The 21982-nt window shown below is 51.4% G+C and overlaps 2 protein-coding genes across 9 annotated transcripts; one reads left to right on the top strand and one right to left on the bottom strand.

Annotated features, from left to right (window-relative positions):
• Positions 1–7: 7 nt before the first annotated feature.
• On the top strand, positions 8–2310 carry SPAG8 (sperm associated antigen 8). 4 transcript variants are annotated; one of them, XM_081509346.1, is made up of 7 exons: positions 8–73; positions 176–998; positions 1099–1273; positions 1465–1510; positions 1595–1709; positions 1824–1886; positions 1995–2310. In XM_081509346.1, the coding sequence occupies exons 1-7, from the start codon at positions 36–38 to the stop codon at positions 2169–2171; spliced, it is 1437 nt and encodes a 478-aa protein (XP_081365472.1). In that variant the 5' UTR covers positions 8–35; the 3' UTR covers positions 2172–2310. The 4 variants fall into 4 exon arrangements, 3 of the variants coding, with proteins under 3 accessions (XP_081365472.1, XP_081365478.1, XP_081365469.1); XR_014059315.1 differs by having other exon boundaries at positions 1099–1510; positions 1585–1709; XM_081509352.1 differs by lacking the exon at positions 1465–1510 and having other exon boundaries at positions 1585–1709.
• Positions 2311–2411: 101 nt separating this feature from the next.
• On the bottom strand, positions 2412–20845 carry NPR2 (natriuretic peptide receptor 2). Of its 5 annotated transcripts, none has more exons than XR_014059176.1 (22): positions 19350–20843; positions 18307–18512; positions 12265–12378; positions 11838–11973; positions 11505–11599; positions 11138–11270; positions 10819–10903; positions 10111–10231; positions 9874–9948; positions 9586–9663; positions 9261–9365; positions 9072–9143; positions 6394–6553; positions 6064–6219; positions 5818–5986; positions 5481–5662; positions 4903–5026; positions 4645–4713; positions 3411–3585; positions 3241–3339; positions 2885–2976; positions 2412–2754 (listed from the first exon to the last, which is right to left on the bottom strand). XR_014059176.1 is itself a non-coding variant. In XM_081508655.1 (22 exons), the coding sequence occupies exons 1-22, from the start codon at positions 20014–20016 to the stop codon at positions 2689–2691; spliced, it is 3144 nt and encodes a 1047-aa protein (XP_081364781.1). In that variant the 5' UTR covers positions 20017–20845; the 3' UTR covers positions 2412–2688. The 5 variants fall into 5 exon arrangements, 4 of the variants coding, with proteins under 4 accessions (XP_081364781.1, XP_081364768.1, XP_081364772.1 ...); XM_081508655.1 differs by having other exon boundaries at positions 5516–5662; positions 19350–20845; XM_081508642.1 differs by having other exon boundaries at positions 5516–5662; positions 10111–10272; positions 11134–11270.
• Positions 20846–21982: the final 1137 nt, after the last annotated feature.

Below are 21982 nucleotides of genomic sequence, written 5' to 3'. Positions count from 1 at the left end.
CGTCTCTATGGCAACCCGGTAGCTGGCGTCGGGAGATGGAGACCTCTGAGTCTACCGACAGATCACAGTCGCGGTGAGAGCCACAGCTCTGGCTGAGGGCGGAAGGGGACAAGGAAAGTTAACAAACTTTGCTGTGCTTCTGACAGCTTTGCCGCTTTCACTTTTTTTTTTTCAGGTCTTTAGACTTACAGCCCAGCTCGGACGGACTAGGGTCCAGTTCCGATCCCTTTACTTCTTTGGATGGCCGTCATAGATCGGCCCTGGTAGCTGCAACCGCAGCAGCTTCAGCAGCTGCTGCAGCCGCCTCCACTGCCAGAGCAGCTGCATTATCGACGAAGAGCCCAGCCCCCCACTCTCATGGGAGCCTGCTCACAGAGCCCACCTCTGACAGTCTTCTCGGGGAGCACTACGCTGGACCCAGATTTACCCACAAGATAGGCCACAGGAGACTCGACTTTCAGCCTGTCTATGTTTCCCGTGTTGCTCGGAATCCCTATACTACAAATGACCTTAGCTCTAGCCGTGGCCCTATTCCTGGCTCCAGTTCTGGCCCTGTTCCTGGCTCCAGCTCTAGCCCTGGTCCTGATTCCAGCTCTGACCCTGGACCTAGTTCCAGTTCTGGTCCTGGTGGTAGCCCTGGCAGTGGCTCTGGTCGAGGTCCTGACCATGGCCCTGGTCCTGGCGGAGGCTCTGGTCAAGGCACTGATCTTGGTCCTGCTGTTGATTCTAGGCATAGCCCAGGCAATGGCCATGGCCCTGGGTTCAAATTCTCTGCTCCTGTAGGCTTCAGAAACCCCAGGGGAGATCTGATCCCTAATTATACCTGTTGCAAACACCACTGCCACTGGGAGCCGCAGAAACAATCCTGGAAATTTTTCAAAGTCTCAGAACCTGGTGCCCGAGGGCTGTGGAAGCCCCCCGAAGTTGAAGGGAAGAGTACAGTTCTCAGTGAAACACCGCCACGGGGCCAGTGCCTTCTCTACAACTGGGAGGAGGAGGTATTGAGGTTTGACCTGCTCCCTTTTCTTGAAGGCTGCCTTCAGTTGATGGGGTAGGTACAAGGAAGGATATCATTGTCACTCAACTTGGGGCCTACAGAGAGCCACCAGCCACCTGGATCAAGTCCCAGTCATGCAGGATGGCTCTGAGAGTTTCTTTTTCCGACACGGACACCGGGGACTGCTGACCCTGCAGCCACAGTCACCCATGTCCTCCTGCACCACCCAGAGAGACTCATACCAGCCCCCAGCAAGCCACTCTCAGCCAATTCGAGGTATGAAACGTGAGAGTGGCAAGAATGAGTCCAGTAGAGAAAAAAAAAGGGAGGAATATCAGGTGGGCCTATGGTTGTCCGAGGGGTATAGGGACAAAACCCAATTTTTCCTCCTTTCCCCAACTTTGTTTCTTCTGGGCCTGTTTCTTAAGCAGCCTCCCCTATTCTGTCCATTCCCTGACCTCCCCCAGGGAAGCGTGAAGCCGTACTAGAGATGCTCTTGCACCAACAAATCTGGTGAGAGGCTGGGTTAAAGGAAATGGGGAGGGGGAGGGCAAAAGTCAGGGGAGAATGCCCTTGACACTCCCCAGGCCTGTGTAGTAAAGAGGTGCAGGCAGAGCAGGAACCCGCAAGGAAGGACTCTGAGGTCGAGTCTGTGACACACCACGACTACAGACAGGAGCTGGTGCAGGCAGGGCCTCCTGCCCCAACAAAGGTAAGAACCCAGTCACCCCCACCCCCACCCTTGTACAGCTGGGTCCTGACAGGCTGTGGGAAAGCAGCCATCCCAGAGGCTGAAGAGTTAAGTTATGCAGTATCTCCCTCACAGCTCCACGACTACCGTACAGAGCAGCCTGAAACCTTCTGGCTAGAGAGGGCACCACAGCTACCGGTATGTGAGGGTGACCGGGTGTTGGGAGTGGGTGAAAGGAGGGGAGGAGGCTGTTCTGTCCTGGCTCAGTGCAGAGCAGGCCCCGTCCTCATTCTGGCACTCCTCCAGGGTGTCAGTTACATCAGGACACTAGACACACCGTTCCGGAAGAACTGCAGTTTCTCAACACCCGTGCCTTTGTCTCTAGGGCAGCAGTTGCCCTTTGAACCTGAGAGTTATTCCCAACAGGAAGAAATATCTTCCCTTGCCTGTCAGGGAGAGGGGAAGGGTGGTGGAGGGGGTTGAACTACTCCTGTCTAAGGGCTGAGGAGGCAAGTAGATGTGGAATATGGAATCTCCTTCTCTCTGTACTGGAGAGGTGGGGAGGAAGTGAATTTGGTCTGTATTTGGTTACAGGGTTTCACATAAAAAGTGTTCTCTCTCATCCTGAGACTGCTGATTCAGTGATTCTGTGAGTTACCGTGTCCATACCCCAGAACCTTTCCTTGGAGCCGCCCCTAACGCAGACTACGTCACCCATAGCTGTTTTTGTTTGTTTGTTTTATATTTGACCAAAATATTCTGGTTTAGATACAGATATTTACAGAAGGTAGGGAGGAAGGGTACCAGGCCAAGGAGGGACAGGTATATGTACAAGACTGAGCTGCAAAGGGCAACAGTTTCCATATAAGATGGGGGTTTTTATGCATGTTGGTTTCCATCTCATGTGACAATGTCCACTTCTGATGTATGGAGAGATGATGGCTACTGCCCACCCAGGTACCAGCAGCAGGGGATTGTCTGACTTGGGAAGAAGTAGGGTTTATAGGAGCCCAGCAGATCCTTTCCGCTCTCCTAGGAGCCAATAAGTTCGCATCTTTCCTTTTCCCTGGAATTGGGGGAGCAGAGATAATTCAGATTCTTCTGTTATTCCTCGTACCTCCCTCTCTTCCCCCAAAGCCTCCACAGTCACATTGATGCTCCCTTTCCATGACTCCCTCCCTGTGACCTGCCATCACCTTCATCTCCACATCCCCTCGAAGCTCTAGCTGGAAGCATCCGAGCTCATCCAGGGCATCCTTGGTGGTAGAGGAGACATGAATCTTCAGTGCTGGGGCAGGACAGGAGAGATGATGGAAAGAAGAATCAAAGAAAAGGCAACCGAAGAACTCAGTATCAGAGAGAGCTTTACCCAACCACCATCCCTCAGGAGGGTCTCAGTCTTCCAGGAGCACATGCTCTAGAACCAAAATATGTCCAAGGGCGGGGCAATCAGGAACTGCGGTCTATCCAATTGAGATTGGAGGAACTCTGAAAAGAAGAAAAGGCCAACCCAGATAGAGGCTGAGACTGAGGTTGAGGGTTGATGTCTCACCTTGACCATTAGACTCCATTCGGGAAGCAGTGTTCACTGTGTCTCCAAAGAGACAATAACGGGGCATCTTCAGGCCAACGACCCCAGCACAGACGGGCCCTGTGAGAAGAAACAGGTTGGAAGAGCCTGGGGAAAGTGGATATGAGGGCAGGAGGGAGAGTCAGCCCTACCTGTGTGGACCCCTATGCGTAGCCGCAGTTGGTCATGGGGTCGGTGGCGGATGCGGAAGGAAGAAACTGCATCCAGTAATGCCAGAGCCATACGAGCAATTTCTGGGGCATGGCGCTGACCATTTCTGCCTGGGAGACCAGATACCACCATGTAGGCATCTCCAATCGTCTCTACCTGATTGAGAGGGGGATAAAAAGGTCATCTCTATCTGTATCAACGGGGGTGGGGAAGAGTAAGAGGAGACAAGCTGAGTACCACTATGAGTCATCCTGGCAGCCAGGAAGCCAGACATTGACTGGCAAATAAGTGCCATGGTCCTGAGAATCTGGGAGAAGCAGGCCCAATGAAATGAGCCCTACACAGCCCAAAGTGTCAAAGGAAAGAAAGCAGGCACTTGGCTTTGTTAACTGTACTGAAGCTGTGTAAGAGAAGGTCCTGGTTTTTAGGAACTACACACAGACTTATTTAGCAACTAAGGGCCACTGTGTCTGCAACTTACTTGCAAAAGGTTCAGAAAATAATTATATGGATACATTGATAGATGTTTTTTAAAATAAAGCAAATGGGAAATACAAACAATTGGTAAACCCGAACAAAGGGTTTATGGGAATTCTTCGTTATGGTAAATAAGAGATGGCAGAGTGAATCCAAAGGGAAGGGACAAGAGTGGGTATTTTTTATCTACACAGTGTTAGGCACTTATTCACAATAAGTCTATTATTCCTATCATACAGATAAAATATCTGAGGCTCAAGGAGCTTCTCTTACTTGCCCAAGGCCACACAGTTAGCCACAAAGTCAGATAGTTGTTTACTCCCAAGCACCATAAAGCCTACCCTAAATGACTCAATGACTTCAACAAAAAGCTTTCACTACATAGCTTGTCCTTCACCCCAATATATCATTCTATACCCACATCCTGTGTGCTTCCTCCATGTCTGGAGGGGATGAAGAGAAAAGATGGCTAGACTCTGACCAAAACCTCAGGCAAAAAGTGACAGACTAGATCTTGTGATGGTTCTGATTAGGGAAGCCTCAAGGATTCACAAGAGATTAGACTGGGATGTACAACTACAGTGCCAGAGCCTCATTTGTCTATAAAGGGCACTCCAGCACTAGAATGCCAGAGACTCAAGCGGGAAAACTGACCACGGGGCAGGTAAGGCACAGGGTGGGGTTCAGGGAGACTGGGTTTTAAAGGAGTGTCAGTGGAAGGGCAGCCCCAGCTCTCACCTTGTAGACGTCAAAGTTGTCAATTATGGCATCGAAGCACGTATACAGATCATTAAGAAGTGTCACCACCTAACAGGGATGGGAAAGTAGAGGCCTTAAAACTTGTGCCTGACTTTCTAAGAATTCTTAACACATGAGCCATGACAAAATATGGAAACTCCAGAACAAGCTAGTCTTCCCTATTATCAAGGATCTCTATGCCCCAGTTAAGCTCCCCTAGGTCCCCACCCTGCCCCCGGCCTCTAACCTGTCTCTCACCTGCATGGGGGTGCTCTCTGCAGACAAAGCTGTGAAGCCAACGATGTCACTGAAGTAAATGGTAACGCTGTCAAAGGCCTCAGCCTGTACAGTCTCTCCCCGTTTTAACTGCTCTGCCACTGAACTAGGAGGCAAGGGTACAGTCCAAGCCAGACTCAGAGAAGGGGGCAAAGGGAGAGGAAAGGAGTGTATGGCTGGAGCAGAGATGGGTTCTAACATGAAAGCTGAGCCTGGGGGAGGAGAAGGAAGGTGGCTGGGAAGTCATGACAGTCCAGAGCAAGATAGGATGGACACGTGGTGAGGGTTTGAAGAGGATCCCTGCGGCTGCAGGCCAAATGTCCTAAGATGGGACTGTTCTAACTACACTCACTGGAGTGAAGCTCTGGTAGAGCAGCATCCTAAGAAGAAGGGATAGGAGGCCAGGAAGAAGGCAGCACAGCTCATTTGGAGACAGAATGAAAAACATGGTCTAGAGCCAGAATGGGCTCACGGTAGCAAGATGTGACAAAGCAGGGTTCTGAGGGTTGGGAAGGGAGTTGTCAGGAGCTGGATGAGGTAGAAAGCAACAGAGCAGATACCAAAGGAAAATTCAGGAAGGGGTCAGAAGTCTCACTGGGGTAGAATTTGGTAGAGCAGGGCCTCAGCCTTGCGTTTCTCCTCCAGGTAGGCCTGTGTGCGCTCCTCCACCAGCTTCTCCAGGTTGTTGGCATACTGTTCCATGCGCAACAGGAGGTTATCCAGTATGCTGGTGCCACCCTCCCTGGAAGGAGGCCAGGATATGGTACCTGCTCCAAGATGTTCAAGACTCCCAGGGCTTTCTACCCAGCCCTCTTGGCCCCACCAGCCCCACCTCATCCACTAAGACTGATGAGGCCTCTATCCCTGGGGAGCCCCTGCCCCATCATGCCCTCTCACTTGTTAAAGCGGCGAATGAAGCCCTTAATCTGTCCAAAGTCTGGTCGTTCAGCTGGGTCCTGGGCCCAACATCGTTCCATCAGCAAAACTAGCTCTTCATTCAGTTGGGTCCGGTCAATACTTGGCCGGAAATAAGGCCGCTGACCATTCCGGACCTTCTGGACAATCTCTGAGGGTGATCAAAGGCTTGGTTGAAGAATAGGTCCTCCAGGTAGGGGAGGTGCTGGGTAGTAGATTGACTCTTACCTTTGGGGCTGAGATCCAGGCCCTCTAAGTAGAAAGGCCCACTGCGAAGTGCTATCTCCTGTAAGATGATCCCAAAGCTATAGACATCAGCCTTCTGCATGCCTGTGGTCAGCAGGGGGTTCCCACTGAGCAGTTCTGGGGCAGTCCACAGCTTCTCTGAAAAGAGGGAATCAGATTCTCAAAGATGGAATCCCCAAGCCCACCTGGGCTCATTCGCATAATGCTCACCACAGTACTGTCCCTCCATCCCCCTCTCCCACCCTCCCTAAGTGGAAATGATCAGGGCCGGGGGAAGGCAACGTAGAAGTGGGTTGTGGGGAAAGGCCTCACTGGCATAGAGGGCATGGCTGTCATCAGGTTCAGCGGTTGATCGGAAGCTGGCCAGGCCATAGTCTGTGATTTTGAGCACGAAACGACTATCCACCACACAGTTGGAGGACTTGAGACTCCCATGGGATGCAATAATGCTGTTATGGAGAAAGGCCATGCCCTGCAGGATACAGATCAGGTCATAGGATTGGATCATATCTGGCTTAGGATACCCCCTCTCCATGAGATGGGCATTAGCTAACTGTCTAAAGATCTTGGGGCCATAAAGACAATATGCTAATTTTGGAAGGCATCCTTTGTACAGTTTCTACTCAAGGAAGCAGGCAAAAATAGGAGAGTCATCTCTTCCATGGGCTTCCCTGGTGGCTCAGATGGTAAAGAATCTGCCTGCAATGCAGGAGACCTGGGTTTGATCCCTGAGTTGGGAAGATCCCCTAGAGGAGGGCATGGCAACTCACTCCAATATTCTTGCCTGGGAAATCCCATGGACAGAGAGCCTGGCAGGCTATAGTCCACAGGGTTGCAAGAGTCCGACACAACTTAGCGACTAAACCACCACCATCTCTTCCTGGTACCTTAAGCAGTATATCAGCACCTAAGCACCAGGGACAGGAGACATGCGTAAGAAGAGGAACAAGGGGAGCTATCAGTTATTACCCTGGAAAGGACAGTCTGTCTTCCGAGTAATGAAGGGAACAGAACTATGAGGGTAAATTCCACCCTCATAGAATACTACACCCATGATGGCCTCAAATGCTTGGCCACTGCTCAGGAAGGCGTGCTTTGAGATCCAGGTATCTAGAGTACCTAGATGCACCAAGGAAGATAAGCCAGATGGAAACTTTAACATATAATCGTGAACGGGCAGGCAGGTCAAGATGGAGGAGAAAAGTGATCTACTAGAGGGAATGTGGACCAGAGAGAAAGTGGATAGAATGGTAAATCAGCAAAACCTAGGACTTCCCTGGTGGCATAGTGGATGGGAATCTGCCTGCCAATGCAAGGGACACAGGTTCAATCCCTGGTACAGGAAGATCCCACATGACCCAGCCCAACTAAGCCTGTGAACCACAACTACTGAAACCTGAGCACCCAGAGCCTGGGCCCTACAAGAGAAGTTACTGCAATGAGGAGCCTATGCACTGCAATAAAGAGTAGCCCCTGCTTACGGCAACCAGAGAAAGCCCACATGCAGCGATGAAGACCTAGCACAACCAAAAATAAATAAACAAATCGATATTTTTTTAACCCTGGAAAATGGACCAAGGTAGGAGGTAGCTGCTAAGTCAATGCAGAAGCCTGAAACTTCTGACCCCACAGGGCCAGACAGGAGAGAACCTTTGCCTGTGAAGGACTCTAAGGCAGGTCCTAAGAGGACAGAGTGGTACTTCCCCTCCACCCGAAGTCAGTTCGGGTGGAATAGAAAAAGGATACAGTGCTAACCAAAACTCCTCTAAATGTTTGGCTCTGGGCCTAAACAATTCAAAATTCTAGTCTCTGTGAACTCTTTCTTCTTATTTGTTTCATCTTGACATCAACAAACCTTTGGAAATCTCCAAATTTGTGAATATAGATATGATTAGGCTCCTGGATTTGTTATAAATCACCTTTCCATCAAATCATTGTTCTCTTAAGAATCATGTTTTTCTTATAATTTAACATCACACCTCCAGTTGAGCACCACATCAACGTTACCTAATAATTTCTCTCTCATGTGATGGCAAACTTTAACATACACACAAAATTTTTTAAATAACTTCATTAGAACTAAGCAGAATAACCAAAGCCAGCTTCAGGTGTGGTACAGGTGATCCACTAGGCTAGCTCAGGTGTTGGAGAAGACTCTTGAGAGTCCCTTGGACTGCAAGAAGATCCAATCAGTCCATCCTAAAGGAGATCAATCCTGGGTGTTCATTGGAAGGACTGATGTTGAAGCTGAAACTCCAATACTTTGGCCACCTCATGCGAAGAGTTGACTCATTGGAAAAGACCCTAATGCTGGGTAGGATTCGGGGCAGGAGGAGAAGGGAACGACAGAGGATGAGATGGTTGGATGGCATCACTGACTCGATGGACATGGGTTTGGGTAGACTCCGGGAGTTGATGATGGACAGAGAGGCCTGGCGTGCTGCAATTCATGGGGTCGCAAAGAGTTGGACACAACTGAGCAGCTGAACTGAACTGAAGTAAAACTTACTTTTTTTTATGTAAATGTAAACTTTACATTTACTTAGTAAAATGTTCTTTTTGAATTTCAGTTTTCCTGAACAAAAGAGCAGATGTGCCAGATATTTTCTAGAGAGTAAATGACAGAGAAAAATGAGGATAAAAACCCAGAAGATAAGTATGTTTGGAGACCCCATTCATTTTTCCCTGCTAAGAGATTTTAATATAAACTCTTGGAGGTTAAAAAAAATAAAAGGATGATGGAGAAAGATGTGAGGTGTCTAGTGTAGGAAAACAAAAATTTGCTACGAAGACTCTCTGTGGCAAATAAAACTCATTCCTCCCAATTAAAAGCCCCAGATCTCTTGTTTATTCATTATTACCCAACCTTCAGAATAAGGGGAAGTGGAGAGAACGGAACTTTTAGAGGACCAGGAAGAGAAATCCTAAGCAAAGACAGAAAAAAGGAGGCATTATAAAGTGGATGAACTCAAGGAGTGGGGAAGACTCACCTTAACAAGGTCATTAATGAGTGAATACCGAAACATCCAGTCCAGGTTGATGCTGTCATTTTCCAGAATATCCTGGTAAGTGACATGGAATAGATGATGTGAATATCCTAGCCCCACTGTCACCCACACAGTTGATGTAATTTTGGGTCTATCTCCCTTGCCCCCGTAATCCCCACCTAGATCCCACACCTGTAAACTCCCACGAGGACAATACTCGGTGACAATGCAAATGTTGGGAGGGTCTATGCAGGCACCAATGAAACGAGTGAGATGGTTAAACTGAACATCTCTCATCTAGCCAAAAGAAAAAAAAAGCGAATTAAAAGAGCTAAAAATTAGATACAGAAATCTACCACTACAGGAGAGGACCTTTCTCTTAATTGTACCCCCAACTTGAAGTCATTTATAAATGACCCACTTGCCCTCCCAGCCAGTATTACTATTCCCTAGTCCTCTCCTTCCCCTTCCACATCCCTGTTTATCCTGGGCCCTCAACCCATACACCATGACTTACATGTTTGAGTTCAAACAGAACCTGCCGGGTCAGCTCGATGCGCTTTTTATTCACATGTTTGATGGCCACAACATTTCCCTGAGGGTGGGAGTGAAAGGGGAAGAGGAAGATTAATCTCCGAGGGAGCCTCTGGGTTCTGGGAAAGACTAGAGAACTGTGGGAGCACCCAGGAGCTCAGCCAGACAGAGAGAGGAGGCTGACGAGGGGCAGAGGGTCACAGAAGTGGTGAAAGATGCGGATGAGACAGGATGAAATGGTGGGGACCAGAATAAGCGGATGACTGTTCACCTTGAAGTGACCGGTGTTGGCAAAGATCTGGTATTTCCCATGGGCTGTCATGAGCGAGCCGTAACTGGATCCCCGCTGGGGCCAAGGGCAACATGGAGGCGGAAGGATGAAAGGAACATTAGATGGTGGTGGTGGTGCAGGCGCTGTCATTACAGGCTGATGTGCTGGGAAAGGTCCAGGGTACGAAAGGACAGGCACTCAGAGGGAAGCAGAGGGACAGCTGAGAGGAGGGCTCACCAACGACAGTGTGAGGCGACTGCCTGCACCTTTGTGGCATCGCTCTGAATTGCCGAACTGCAGCTCTTCCCAGCGGATGCGCCACAACATGCTGGCCAGCTCCTTCTCCAGCATCAGTTTTCTGTAAGGACTGCACCCCTCAGCTGACTGGCAAGCCCGATCCTACCACCCCAGAAGCCAGCTGCAGGGTGGTGGGGGCTTCCCGGCAGCTCCTGAAGCTGCAGTTGTCACACCCGAGAGACAGGACAGAGAGAGAGTGAAGCACTCTGTGGGTCGGACACAAGCCCTGTGCTTATGTAAAAACACAGAGGCTGAAGATAAAGTACCTTCTTAAAATGCTGTGTGCCCGACTCTTTGCAACCCTATGGACTATAGCCTACCAGGCTCCTCTGTCCATGGAATTCTCAAGGCAAGAATACTGGAGTGGGTAGCCATACCCTCCTCAGGAGATCGAACCCACATCTCTTACGTCTCCTGCATTGGCAGGTGGGTTCTCTACCACTAGTGCCATGGTAGCATCCATGGAAAGTTCACCTTTGCCCATAGAAGACCCCACTCAAAATCACTAATTCTAGACTAGTGTACCCAGTCTAGAACCAAAGTCGGGGAAGGGAAACAAGACCGAGGCTAAAAGACAACTGATAAGAAAGGCTAGAGACGGTGGAGTTAGAGCTAAGGGAGCCTGTCAGCGGAAAGCTCAGAACTCACCGGAAAATGAGGAAGCTGGAAACACCAAACATGATGAAGGTGATTCCTGTGCCCAGCGCCACAATTGCCAGAGTTGAAAGTGGAGCTGAAGGGGAGAGGGGGACCCTGAGAAAGACTGTGTGTGGCCTTGTGAGCCGGAAGGGGGCGATGCTCTTAGGTGCAGGGAGCAGACCCATCTCTTGAGGTAGAGAAGGAGGGAGGGGGTAGAGGAGACGAGGTAAAACAGAGCTAAGATTTGGGGGGGTGGGCCGTGAGGAGGAAATAAGAGAACAGAAAGCAAAGGGAGGAAGGACTGCTCCCAGTCCCTGCACACACCCACTTTTATCACAGGACGGGTCGTCCAGGTCAAAGGCACAGGGGGGATTGTCCAAGGGGGGGGCCCCCTTCACCCAGGGGATGGGCCGTCCTGTCCACCAAATCTGCTTCTCGGCTCCCGAGTAGTGGGCTGCAGGCTGTGAGGATGGAGAGAACGGGGCCCACAGGCCTGCTCCCACCAGCCTCCTCCCCCCATACCCGGCTACTTGGCTGCTTTTCTCCCCAACCTGCCGCTCCCCCCACCACCATCATGCAGCTCCAGGAGAGAAAGTAAGGCCCTGTCTCCAGTGCCTTTGGTTCTGCCCCCATAAAAACCCTAAAAGCTGAGTTTGTGGGCCCCACACTCTCTTCCCTGCCTCCTCCCCCATCACCTGAAAGTCCCCGGAAACCAGGTCTCCCATGGCCCACAGGACAAAATCGGTCTCCCGGTCATTGTTCTTGTCCATAACGACCAGTCCAGTTACACCTAAGACAGAAAGGAGCACCCCTTACTTCGAGATCTGCCCTTGGTCCCTCTATCCTCCCAAGCCCTCTAGTTACCTGGCGGTCCATTCCTGCCCCCATTCTTAACGTGTCCACCTCAGCCGGGTGCTCTGACCCCAGCTAACTCTCTCTCCTGGCCCTGGAGTCTGTGTTTGCCTCTGCCCACTCCACTCCTGAGCCTGAAGGCAGCGCTCTGGCCCTCATCTGACCCTCTCCATTACCACGGTATCTTCGTCCTTGCATCTTCTCGACAATTCGAAGTCCGTCTTCCCGGGTGCCTCCCTCCCGTATGGTCTCGTTTAGGACTTCGGCGTACAGAAGGATCCCATCGTAGAAGCAGCCAGCAATGAGGTTCATCTGGGGGTGGTAACTTCAGCAGTGCTCTCCAAAGGTCCCGCCAGGCCCCTTCTCCAGCCCCCCTCCCATCTCTCAGGTCTCCTTCTTCTTCTCCTCCTGGTTTGCTTTCTTCCCTCCTCCCATAGCTAAGGGGCCATCCCTGCCTCACTAGGGCAGAAGGGAAAACCCAGATGGACACCATCAGCCCCCACAATAGGGCTGGCTCTGTGGCCACGGCTGTATTCTGAGTTAGGGAGAAGAGCCTTTCCTCAAAGCCTGGCCTGACTCTTGGGGAAAGAGAGATCTGCTTACCAGGGAAGGGGCCAGCTCCACACCAAAATCCTCCCGCGCTCTAATCAGAAGACGATTTTGGAATTCCTGGTACTCGGGATTCGCGGGTTCTCGGTATGTGATGACCAATACCGTCTGGACCCACAGCACATGGGAGAGTGAAAAGGATTCAAGATGGGAATTAGGGGAAGAGAGGAAGCAGGAGAGAGAAACGTGGTGAAATACACATGATATAAAATGTACATGGGTGACCCGGAAGGCTGAGAGGATACTAAACACTATGAGTGTGTGTGTTTAACACATCTGGGAGAAGGGGTGGCACTCTTCCATATAAGATAGATAGAACCATCTGTCTGTGGATGGTTCTGGGAATGTGGAGACTAAGAAACAGATAAAGTCAACTCCATCCTCCAAAATAGGCTCTTCATCTCCCTGAAGCCCCTACTATCCCTCACAGCTCCTCAGTCCCTTCCTTTCTGGGTACCTGTTACCGGCAACGACAACCCTGAGCAACAGCTCCTCTCCCTGGTGTTAATACTGCTAATGCTATCAGCAGAATGTTGGCCCAGTGCTTCCACCCAGTGAGTTAGAGATTTCAGGTCCTACGACAAGTGAGGGAAATACTTTGAGACAGTGATTCCATCTGTAAAAAGCCACGAGCCCATTCCTTTAACGTGTGTAGAACACCCACTATATGCAGTACTGCCCTGCATACCAGCCTAGTCCCACAAGTCATGAGTCACAAGGAAAGCACACGGTCCCATGCCCACACACACCTCACAGGTAAGCCAGTGACACATGTGGTCTCAGCTGAGCACACTTCTTACTGGCCACAGTGAGCATTTCTCCGTCTTCCACAGAGGTGCCTGCCTGGCTCCCACTGCCCTCACACACTTCCCCCTTCTTGGCCTCTGCCTTCACCTCAGGCCTCCACAATCACTAGCCTCTCTGCTTTGGTCAGAAAACTGGCACAGCAACTTTGGGGAAAGACTTTAGATCAATATATTTTGTGAAATGTGATTTTGTGAAATGATAGATTAAAACTAGTCATTTCTAGCAATTGTGTTAATCCGTGTCTTTAATCCCTAAAGTACCATAGAGATACTAGATATATTACTTATGATCTATTCTAGATCAAGTCACTCCAGGTAGGAAATAGTGAAGTCACTTTACAACACATATTCAATATATAGACTAGAGTTTGCCTACTGAGGTAATTATTCTTACTGGAGTGTGTGGATGCTTGACCACACATTGCTAATGTTCTCCCACTGTCAGGCAGAATTAAAAAGGAGAGGGAGACTGAGGGTGGGGCTGGAAGGGTTCATTCAGGAACACTTATTCAATGACTAAAATAAAAACAGAAAGGCAGGATACGGTTGACAATGTAAAAAGTTAGTGAAAAGACTCGAGGGACTTCCCTGGTGGTCCAGTTGTTAAGAATCCACCTGCCAATGCAAAAGATACAGGTTTGAGCCCTGGTCCGAGAAGATCCCACATGCCACAGAGCAGCTGAGTCCATGCGCCACAACTACAGAGCCGACCCTCTAGAGCCCGTGCTCCACAACAAGAGAAACCACTGCAATGAGAAGCCCACCCACTGCAACGACAGTAGCCCCGACTCACCACAACTAGAGAAAGCCCACGCGCAGCAATGAAGACCCAATGAAGAGCAGGCAAAGAAATGAAGAGCCCAGCACAGCCAAAAATAAATAAATAAATAAAATTTTTTCTTAAACATTACCAAAAAAACTTGAAAAGATCAGGCTTCACACAATTTATATTTCAATACAAATGTTGATAATAGATTTCCAGCGCTTTTTAAAAAAGTAATTCCCTAGGTTTGTTTGTTTGCTAGACTAGCAGTTCTCAAATGTTTTTGGTCTCACAACCCCTCACTACTAGAAATTACGGAGGACCTCAAGGAGTCCGTAATTTGGATTACATCTATCAATATTTACCATAGGAGAAATAAAAACTGACAAAGTTTTAAAGCACAAGAATACACAAGCACACCTTCTATAGCTGCCAGAGTGATGACATCATCTCACATCACGTAGCCTCTGGAAAACTCCACTGTACAATCATGGAAGAATGAGAGTGACAGAGGCAAATAACATCTCAGTATTTTTAAAATAGTTTTGACCTCATGGTCCCCATAAAAGGATTCCAGGGGCCCCCAGGATCCCAAGACCACACATTGAAAACTGCTATGCTAGACTCTTCTGCTGTGGTTACTAGCTACTAAAAAAGAGAGAGAGAAGCAGAAGAACCTCCAAAGAATTGCTGTTCTTGCTCAGGGGCTAGAGAGAAGGTAAAGGTAGGTCACTGTGTCCCATTTCATAGGGGACCCCAGGTGGGAAAAAAAAAAACAAGCAAAGGCTGCCAAAAATGAGTGCAGCAGTGATGGAAGCCAGAAGGGCACCCAGGAAATGTGGAAGGGCAGCAGGCTCTGCCCGTGGGCCCACCCACATCTAACCCTGATCAATGGACAGAATGGTGGTCTCCAGAAGAGATGCTGCCCCATACAGCTCTTGGTTTAGTGCTAACTTCCATTCTAGATGCTGGAGTCCCCCCTCTGTAACCCAGTCTCATGCTGGTCACCTAGGTGGTGGCTTCTGCCTGGGTTTCTGGGCCAGTCTGTCCAATGTTCTAAAATGTCCAGACAGAGGCTCTGGGTCCTTAGAGCTGAGTTATTTGTTTAGCTCCACCGTATCTACGTATTTTTCCCTCTCCTGGCTGATCATCTCGGTTTATAGTATCTGCCAGCTCTACTCCTATCTAGAAGAAGTCCTGACTCTGTCCCCCTCTTCACAACACACACCTTGATTTAACTCAGCAAACATGTGCTGGGCACATGGACTACACAGGTAAGCATAATCCCTGCCCTTTGGCAGCTATGGTTTAATGAGGGAGAAAAATCATAGCAACATACTTAATTTTAGGTCCTCTCCCCCACTGTAGCTAGTATCCAGCATGAGCTGGGACCCTTTCCTTGGGCATGACACCTGCCTAGAAAGGCTGTGGGCATCTGTATCAGGGACTCCTCACCTCTGCTGCCACCTTCTCCAGGTTAGCCCAGTCTGGGACCACAGTGGGCCACGTATGTCTGGGGTATGGCCTCTCTGCTCTTTTATCCTTGTCTGGAACTAACCACACAACCTCCCTAACCCCCTGCCCGGCTTCCAGATCAGAAAAGGCTAAGAAGAGCTTTGTCAGAGGATACCCCATCACCCCATCTCCCTGCCTCACCACCTTGATTTTCCCTTCGGCATGTTCTTGACTGCCCCTTCTCTTATACTGTAGCAAAACCTCCCTCTTTGCTTTTCTGTCTGAATAATGCCTACAGTGAGTGGGAAAGCTGAGAATTAATTTATAGTCATCCCTTGAGCAACGTGGGTATGAACTGCATGGGTCCACTGATAACGTGGCCTGTTTTCCCCAGTAAACACAGACCATGGTACTGTATGATCCATGGTTGGCTGAATCGACAGGTGTAGAACTTCTGATGGGGAGGCCCGACTGTAAAGTAATGCTCAGATTTTCAAATGCATGGAGGGGTAGGTGTCCCCAATTCCTGCAGTGTTCAAAGATCAATTGTCTGTAACTAATTGTTAGTGGACTATATCCCTCCTCCCCTACCCTAAGTGCTGGGGCCCCTTGGCTGGTAGGCATTCTCCCACAAGAGAGAGAGTTGTTCCCTCCACAAAGAAAATGTGGCCCAGAAGGCTGTGGAGTCTTTCCATCTGGGAGGGTCAGGGAGACGTTCCTTGACCATGGTAGCTAAAGCACAATTCCCTTGTTACTCTCTTCTCAAACCAATCCCTTTTTTTTTTTAAGTACCATACCACATCACAATTTGTTCTATGCTAGTATTATTGCTTATTTGTTTATGTTGGTCTACTCTACTGAATGTAGACTCCAAAAAGGCAGGGAATATATCTGTCATATTCTCTGCTGTATACCAGTACCTAGCACAGTGACTGGGACATAACAGGTGCTCAATAAACTCTAATAGAATGAGTCAGTCTTCAAATGAATCAAACATTGACTAAATAATGGGGTAAGTTCCAGAGGAGACAAAGTTAGGCACAAGAGTGAGAAAGTCAGTCCAGCCTGAGGATTCAGGGATTGTTTCTAGAAGGGAAGATAACTGATCTGAGTCCTAAAGAATGCCTTATTCAGACAGACAAAAGGTGAGAAGGTCATTTTAGGCAAAAGTTACAGCATCAATAAAACCTGTCCTGTCACTGCCCATGTTCACGTGTGACAGTCACAGACTCATACTCAGGAGTGCAAACAGATATGTCATTCACAGTCAGACACAACCAAATACAAAATCACAGCCAGAGCCACAGGGAGCTCGACCTAGTGCTCAGTGACAACCTAGAGGGGTGAGCTGAGGAGGGAGATGGGAGGGGGGTTCAGGAGGGAGGGGACATATATATGCCTGTGGCTGATTCCTACTGATGTGTGGTAGAAACCGACACAAATATTGTAAGGCAACCACACTCCAATTAAAAAAAAATAACAGTCATATAAAACCTCACTTACTGGAGAAGGTGGCCAAACAAGTCCAGCACTTATACATACCTACTTAGAGTCAAACAATCTAAGGGCTGAAAGGACCTTAAGGTTATCCCATATGCCACCTCAAATCCTTTTGGGAAAAGGAGGGATATGCATAAATAAGTTAAAAAAAAATACTTATGCACACAAATCAGTGAGAAACTGGTGGGAGAAGAGGGGAGCAATTCATGGGTATGATTTTAAGAGGCAGAGATTTGGGGTGAAGGGAGGAAGAGCATTGTGAACAGAAGGAGCAGAGAGCATAAAGACAGGGGGCAGCATTTGGTAGCGGGTTTGGGAAAGGTCTAGCTGCTGACGTACTCAGCAGTAATGGAAAGTAAGACTTTAAAAGTGGGTTGAGAACGGACTGTAGAAAATCTTAAAGGTCATGATAAGGAGTCAGGACTTCATTCAGTAGGAAATCAGTCATTTAAAGTTTTGAGCAGAGAAGTGAACAGAGTCATGTCAGTTCTCCCTACAAGTTGTTTCTCACATCCATTTCTTTTCATTCCTGCTACCATCACCTCCCACTGGAGAAGGAAATAGGAACTCACTCCAGTATTCTTGCCTGGAAAATCCTGTGGACAGAGGAACCTAGCGGCTGCAGTCCATGGGGTTGCAAAGAGTCGGACACGAATGAGCACACACGCATCATCACCACAATTCAAGCCCATACCTCTATGCCTCATTCTAACTTATTACATACAGGTGGTCTCACTGCCTTCAATCTTCTCCTCTCCAACCAACCTGAATTCTGTCAGTATACTTCTCATCACACACACACACACAAAACCCTCGAAAACTCGGCCATTCAAGTCCAAGCACCTCAGTCTTAGGTTCAGGATTCTTCTTAATCTGAGGCTACTCCTGCAACATTATTTCTTATAACCTGCCCCAAGTGAACCACTCTTTCTTGTCAGGTCAGTTTGCCTTGGACCCCCAAACAGGTCCATTCCTGTCTTTTTCTCTTAGCCACCTGGATCCTCTTTCCCACTCTGACTAGGAAAACAACATCTATCTTTAAAGTCACAATAGAGTCTTGCTTCCTTTATAAAAGCCTTCCCTAAACCCATTCCACAGTGACTCTCTCCTCTGAACCACTCACGTTCTTAGCATCTCTTCCAGGACTCATAATCACATCCTATCTCATACTGATATCTAACTGTACTGCAATCATGCCTCACCTCTCCAGAAAGGGTGGAAGCCCTCCCAGAGGCTGGGACTAAATCTTCTCCTGAACTTTTCTCCCTGACAGTATATCTACCATCGGTACTTAAGTAAGCCAGACAGTCCAGGATCTTAAGAGGTGGCCTTGGCAGACACACTGAGAAAGAGCCACAAAGGTGAGACTAGGTTAGAAAATCCTCTGTCCATTTCACCCCTATAGTTTACAATTCTCGCCCTATTGCTGGGGCTTCTGTGGGGTCTTGTGAGAGAAGGAGAATCCCCCAAAAGTTCCTCTCCCCCTTCCTTCAAGTTTGGCTCAAATGATACCTGAAATGCTTCTCTGAGGGCCTGGGCCTGTTCCCGGGTGCGATTATCCTGCCAGGGCCGGCCCATGGAGCGCGTGGGGCCCGCACGAAGACTCTCCCCAAAGACATCCAGGTAAAAGAAGACATAATCCCCGTTGGTCAGGTTCTCCCTCTGGGCCTGCAGCAGGATCTCATGCAGCATCTCCAGAGGGCCGCAGATGTACACAACTAGGAGCAGGTATATGACAAAGGAGCCCTCTGAGAGAGGGGCCAGGACCCTGAACAGCCCCCTCTCTGACCATCTGCATTTCCATCCTTAGCAAGGAATAGAGGCCCTAACCTATCAACCACCCACCAGATGTCCCCCATTTCTCCCCTTGGGAGTCTATGTCATAAGTACCCTGGGGCCATAACGACCATCTGGCAGAAGTCAGAGCCTGACTCCAGACTCCAGAGGAAGGGAGCTATCCCTCGAGCCCCTCCTCTTCCCAGAGCCCTGCCTTCTGCTCTCCACCCAGACCTCCTCACTCCCCCACTCTGCCCTGCCTCTCCCAAGGCTCAAAGGCACTGATTGCTCAGAATTTCTCTCAGTGTGAGCTTTACCGGTCTTTCCCCACCAAATCTGCTGTACCTCAAAGCCCATTAACAGAGTCCTCACTCTTCTTATGCCTCCAAGGGGTCTTGGCAGCCCAGTCTGAGAAGTCTCTGCTCACAGACAGGCACACATTTTGGAGTGACCATCAACTACATTCACTACTCCAGGGCACTCACATTGCTCTCCAGATTCAACTTCCCCCAACCCCACATTCTCCCTGACCCAAGCTTCACCCTCCATGCTACCTTATTCCTTGTTCACATCTACCTGCGAACAGCCACCAGCAGCCCCCCCCGCCCAATACAATGCCTCGGGCCTCTCCCAGGGGCTCCATCCACGTCTGCTTCTTGATCCCAACCACCACCATCAGCTCCTTAACACCTGTCTCCCTCTACAGCCTCCCAGTGCCGAGCCCCAGGGACACCACGACCCTCCTCCTCTAGCCCTAACACAGCCCGGCCCACACTCACTGCGCCCGTTGGCCCGGATGAAGTGGGTGGCCTGCTCAGGGCCCCCTGGCTCACGGGCATACACCTGGTGCTGTACACTGAGGTTGCTGCCCTGCAGGGCCTCAAAGACGCCCTCGATGGTAAAGTAGTGAGGCCGGTCATCTGTGCGAGCATCCAGATACAGCAAGGCAGCACGGGCAGTCCAGTTGAAGTGCCCGTGGAGCGTCACTACAAACTCACCCAGCTTGGGAGCAGAGGGGCCAGTGCGCACCAGGGTACGGTAATGCTCACTCTTAGCAGAAAAACCAGAGGCCACAGCACCCGCGGTCAGCAGGGGAAGGCGCCAGTGTGAGGCAAAGCGAGCCACAGAGGCGGCAGGGTACACACAACCCGGGCCCAACAGAAGGTCGGGGTCATGGTACAACTTGAGATCCACAGCGCGCAGGGGGGCCAGGTACTCAGAGCAGGCGCCGTCCAGCTCAGAGCTGACGAAGCGGAGGTCCACGGGCAGTGCCCGGCCCAGCGCTTCCACGGCAAGGGCCACAGCGGGACCCACCCGTGGCCAGGCCCAGGCATAGCTCAGGTTGTGTTCGGGCAGCACTACCGCCAGCGTCAGGTTGCGCGCCCCGGGAGGACGCACCCCACCTGCCAGGGCTGCCACCACCAGCAGGAGAGATGGCAGTGCCATCGGGAGAAAGCGGCGGCCCCACCGCCCCCAGAACCCGGGGCCAGGCCGGCCTACAGGGGAGGCACCAGCACCACCCAGCCTGGAACCAGGGGGAGACCACCAGGAGAGAAGCGATGATGAGCCAGGAGGGCTGGGACGCAGGAGAGGGGCAGGGATGGGCGAGGAAGAGCAGGGAGGAAGGGAGCCCCAGGGAGCTGGTGAGGACAGGGTCCAGCAGCCCAGGGCAGGGACTGAGGAGGACTAAGGGTAGGGTGGCCTCGGAGGGACCGAGGGGGCCTGTGACTGGGATGTGGACGGTGAGGGGTGAAGTCGGCTGATGAATCTGAAGCTAAAAAGGAAAAGAGGATCCGAGACTGGGATGGGGTGGGGGTGGGGGGCAGGCTGGTACAAACAGAAGGCCTGGGGGGCACTTCACAGCCGAAGGGGCTAGGAGGGCAGAGAGCTGAGGAAAGGAGGACCAGGGGGATAAGGTGGGAGGGGGCTGGCGGGGCGGAAGGACTGGGACCATGGGCGGCGGGGAGCGAAGCGAGGCCTGGGCCGGAGGGGAGGGAAGGCAGGGGTAAATCTCCCTGAGAAGGCTTCTCCCGAAGCTCCTGCTTGGACTAACGGGCCCAGGGCGCTGGTCCCATCCGGAGCTGCGGCGGCCCCGCCCGTGTCCCAGCTCCTCTCTGCTCCGCTTCTCCTGGGCCCGGGCGGCCGGCGCAGCCCCGCGCTTCCTCCCGCCCCCTGCCTGGGCCCCCGGGCGCGCCGCTCGTCCGGGTCAGGTCGCCGCGGCCCGGCCGTCTCCGCTCGCTGCGCCGGCGGCGGCCGAGTGCGACTCCCCGGGCAAGCCGCCCGCCCCCGCCCCGCGCCTTCCCCGCCCCCTCCCCGCAGCCCCTCCTTCTCCCCCGCCCGGCCCCACCCTCCGGCGCCTGCTGTCTCCCCTAACCCGCCCCCCCACCCCCCCACCCCCCCACCCCCCCACCCCCTCCACCCCTACCCGGCCGCCCGGGGACCTCCCAGGTCTCACACCCACCCACCCAGGGGGCGCCGCGCAAGGGCCTCCCAGGCCGGCTTGGTTCCGGGCGTCCCCTCACTTTGAGGCCTGCCCTGTTTCCTCCAGGCCCCCCGGGCCACCCCAGCGCGCGCTGTCCATCCCACTCCCAGGAGCCGGGGCCTCTCTACACAGCCCTCGCGCATCCCGCTCTTCTTAGGGTCTCCTTTCTCAATTCCCCCGAGTCCCTCAGACACTCCAGTCTCAGGAAGCAGTCTGGAACCCCCAGTATTTGGTATCCTCACTTGTCTTCCACCTAGCGAGCCACACCACCCTTCTCACTGCCGGGAACTCTCTCTCGCCTTCACCAGCAAAACATGCTTGCTCCCTGGAAGAACAGGCCCCCCACCCCAGGACCAAGGCGTCCCAAGGACCGATTTTTCCCGAGTCCTTACGAAGTCCATGAGTCTCCCTTTCCCTTAAGACCCAACCCTCCAGTCTTTCTCTTCCTGGCCCTACGCCCCGTCTGTGCCCTCCCGGGTCCTCAGAGGCCACCACAGCCCACTGGGCTTCCATCACACCATCTGCTCCTGGGCAGGACCCCAGAACAGCCGCTTCTCTTTGTCTCCCTTCACGGCCCAGGCTCGCACCCGAGAAAAGCTCAGGGACTGACTCAGCAGAACATTTCCAGCAGTGGAAGCCCACTATGTCCCCTTTGGGTTCCACCCTCCCTCCTAAGCGTCCAGCCTAGAAGGCTCACCCCAGATCTGGAGGAGCTGATCTGATTGCGAGGACCAGCTTGGGAGGGGTGAAATCACGGTTGCTGGGAGGAACTGCCATGGGACCTTAGGGAGTTTCCCTCAAATTGTCATTAAGGAGATGCACATCAACCCATTTTCCTCCCCCCTGCCAAGAGCTACAGTGCATCTCCTGCTTCAGGCCACTTCCCCAGTAATCACAATGCCAAGAAGCTGAGAGCTCCCGGAGTAGAGC

This window comes from Giraffa tippelskirchi, chromosome 1, assembly GCF_054371585.1.
Source record: "Giraffa tippelskirchi isolate mGirTip1 chromosome 1, T2T-mGirTip1v1.2.pri, whole genome shotgun sequence".
Taxonomy (NCBI): Eukaryota; Metazoa; Chordata; class Mammalia; order Artiodactyla; family Giraffidae; genus Giraffa; species Giraffa tippelskirchi.
Note: the sequence above shows the minus strand (reverse complement) of the source record. Positions and strands in the feature narration are given on the sequence as shown.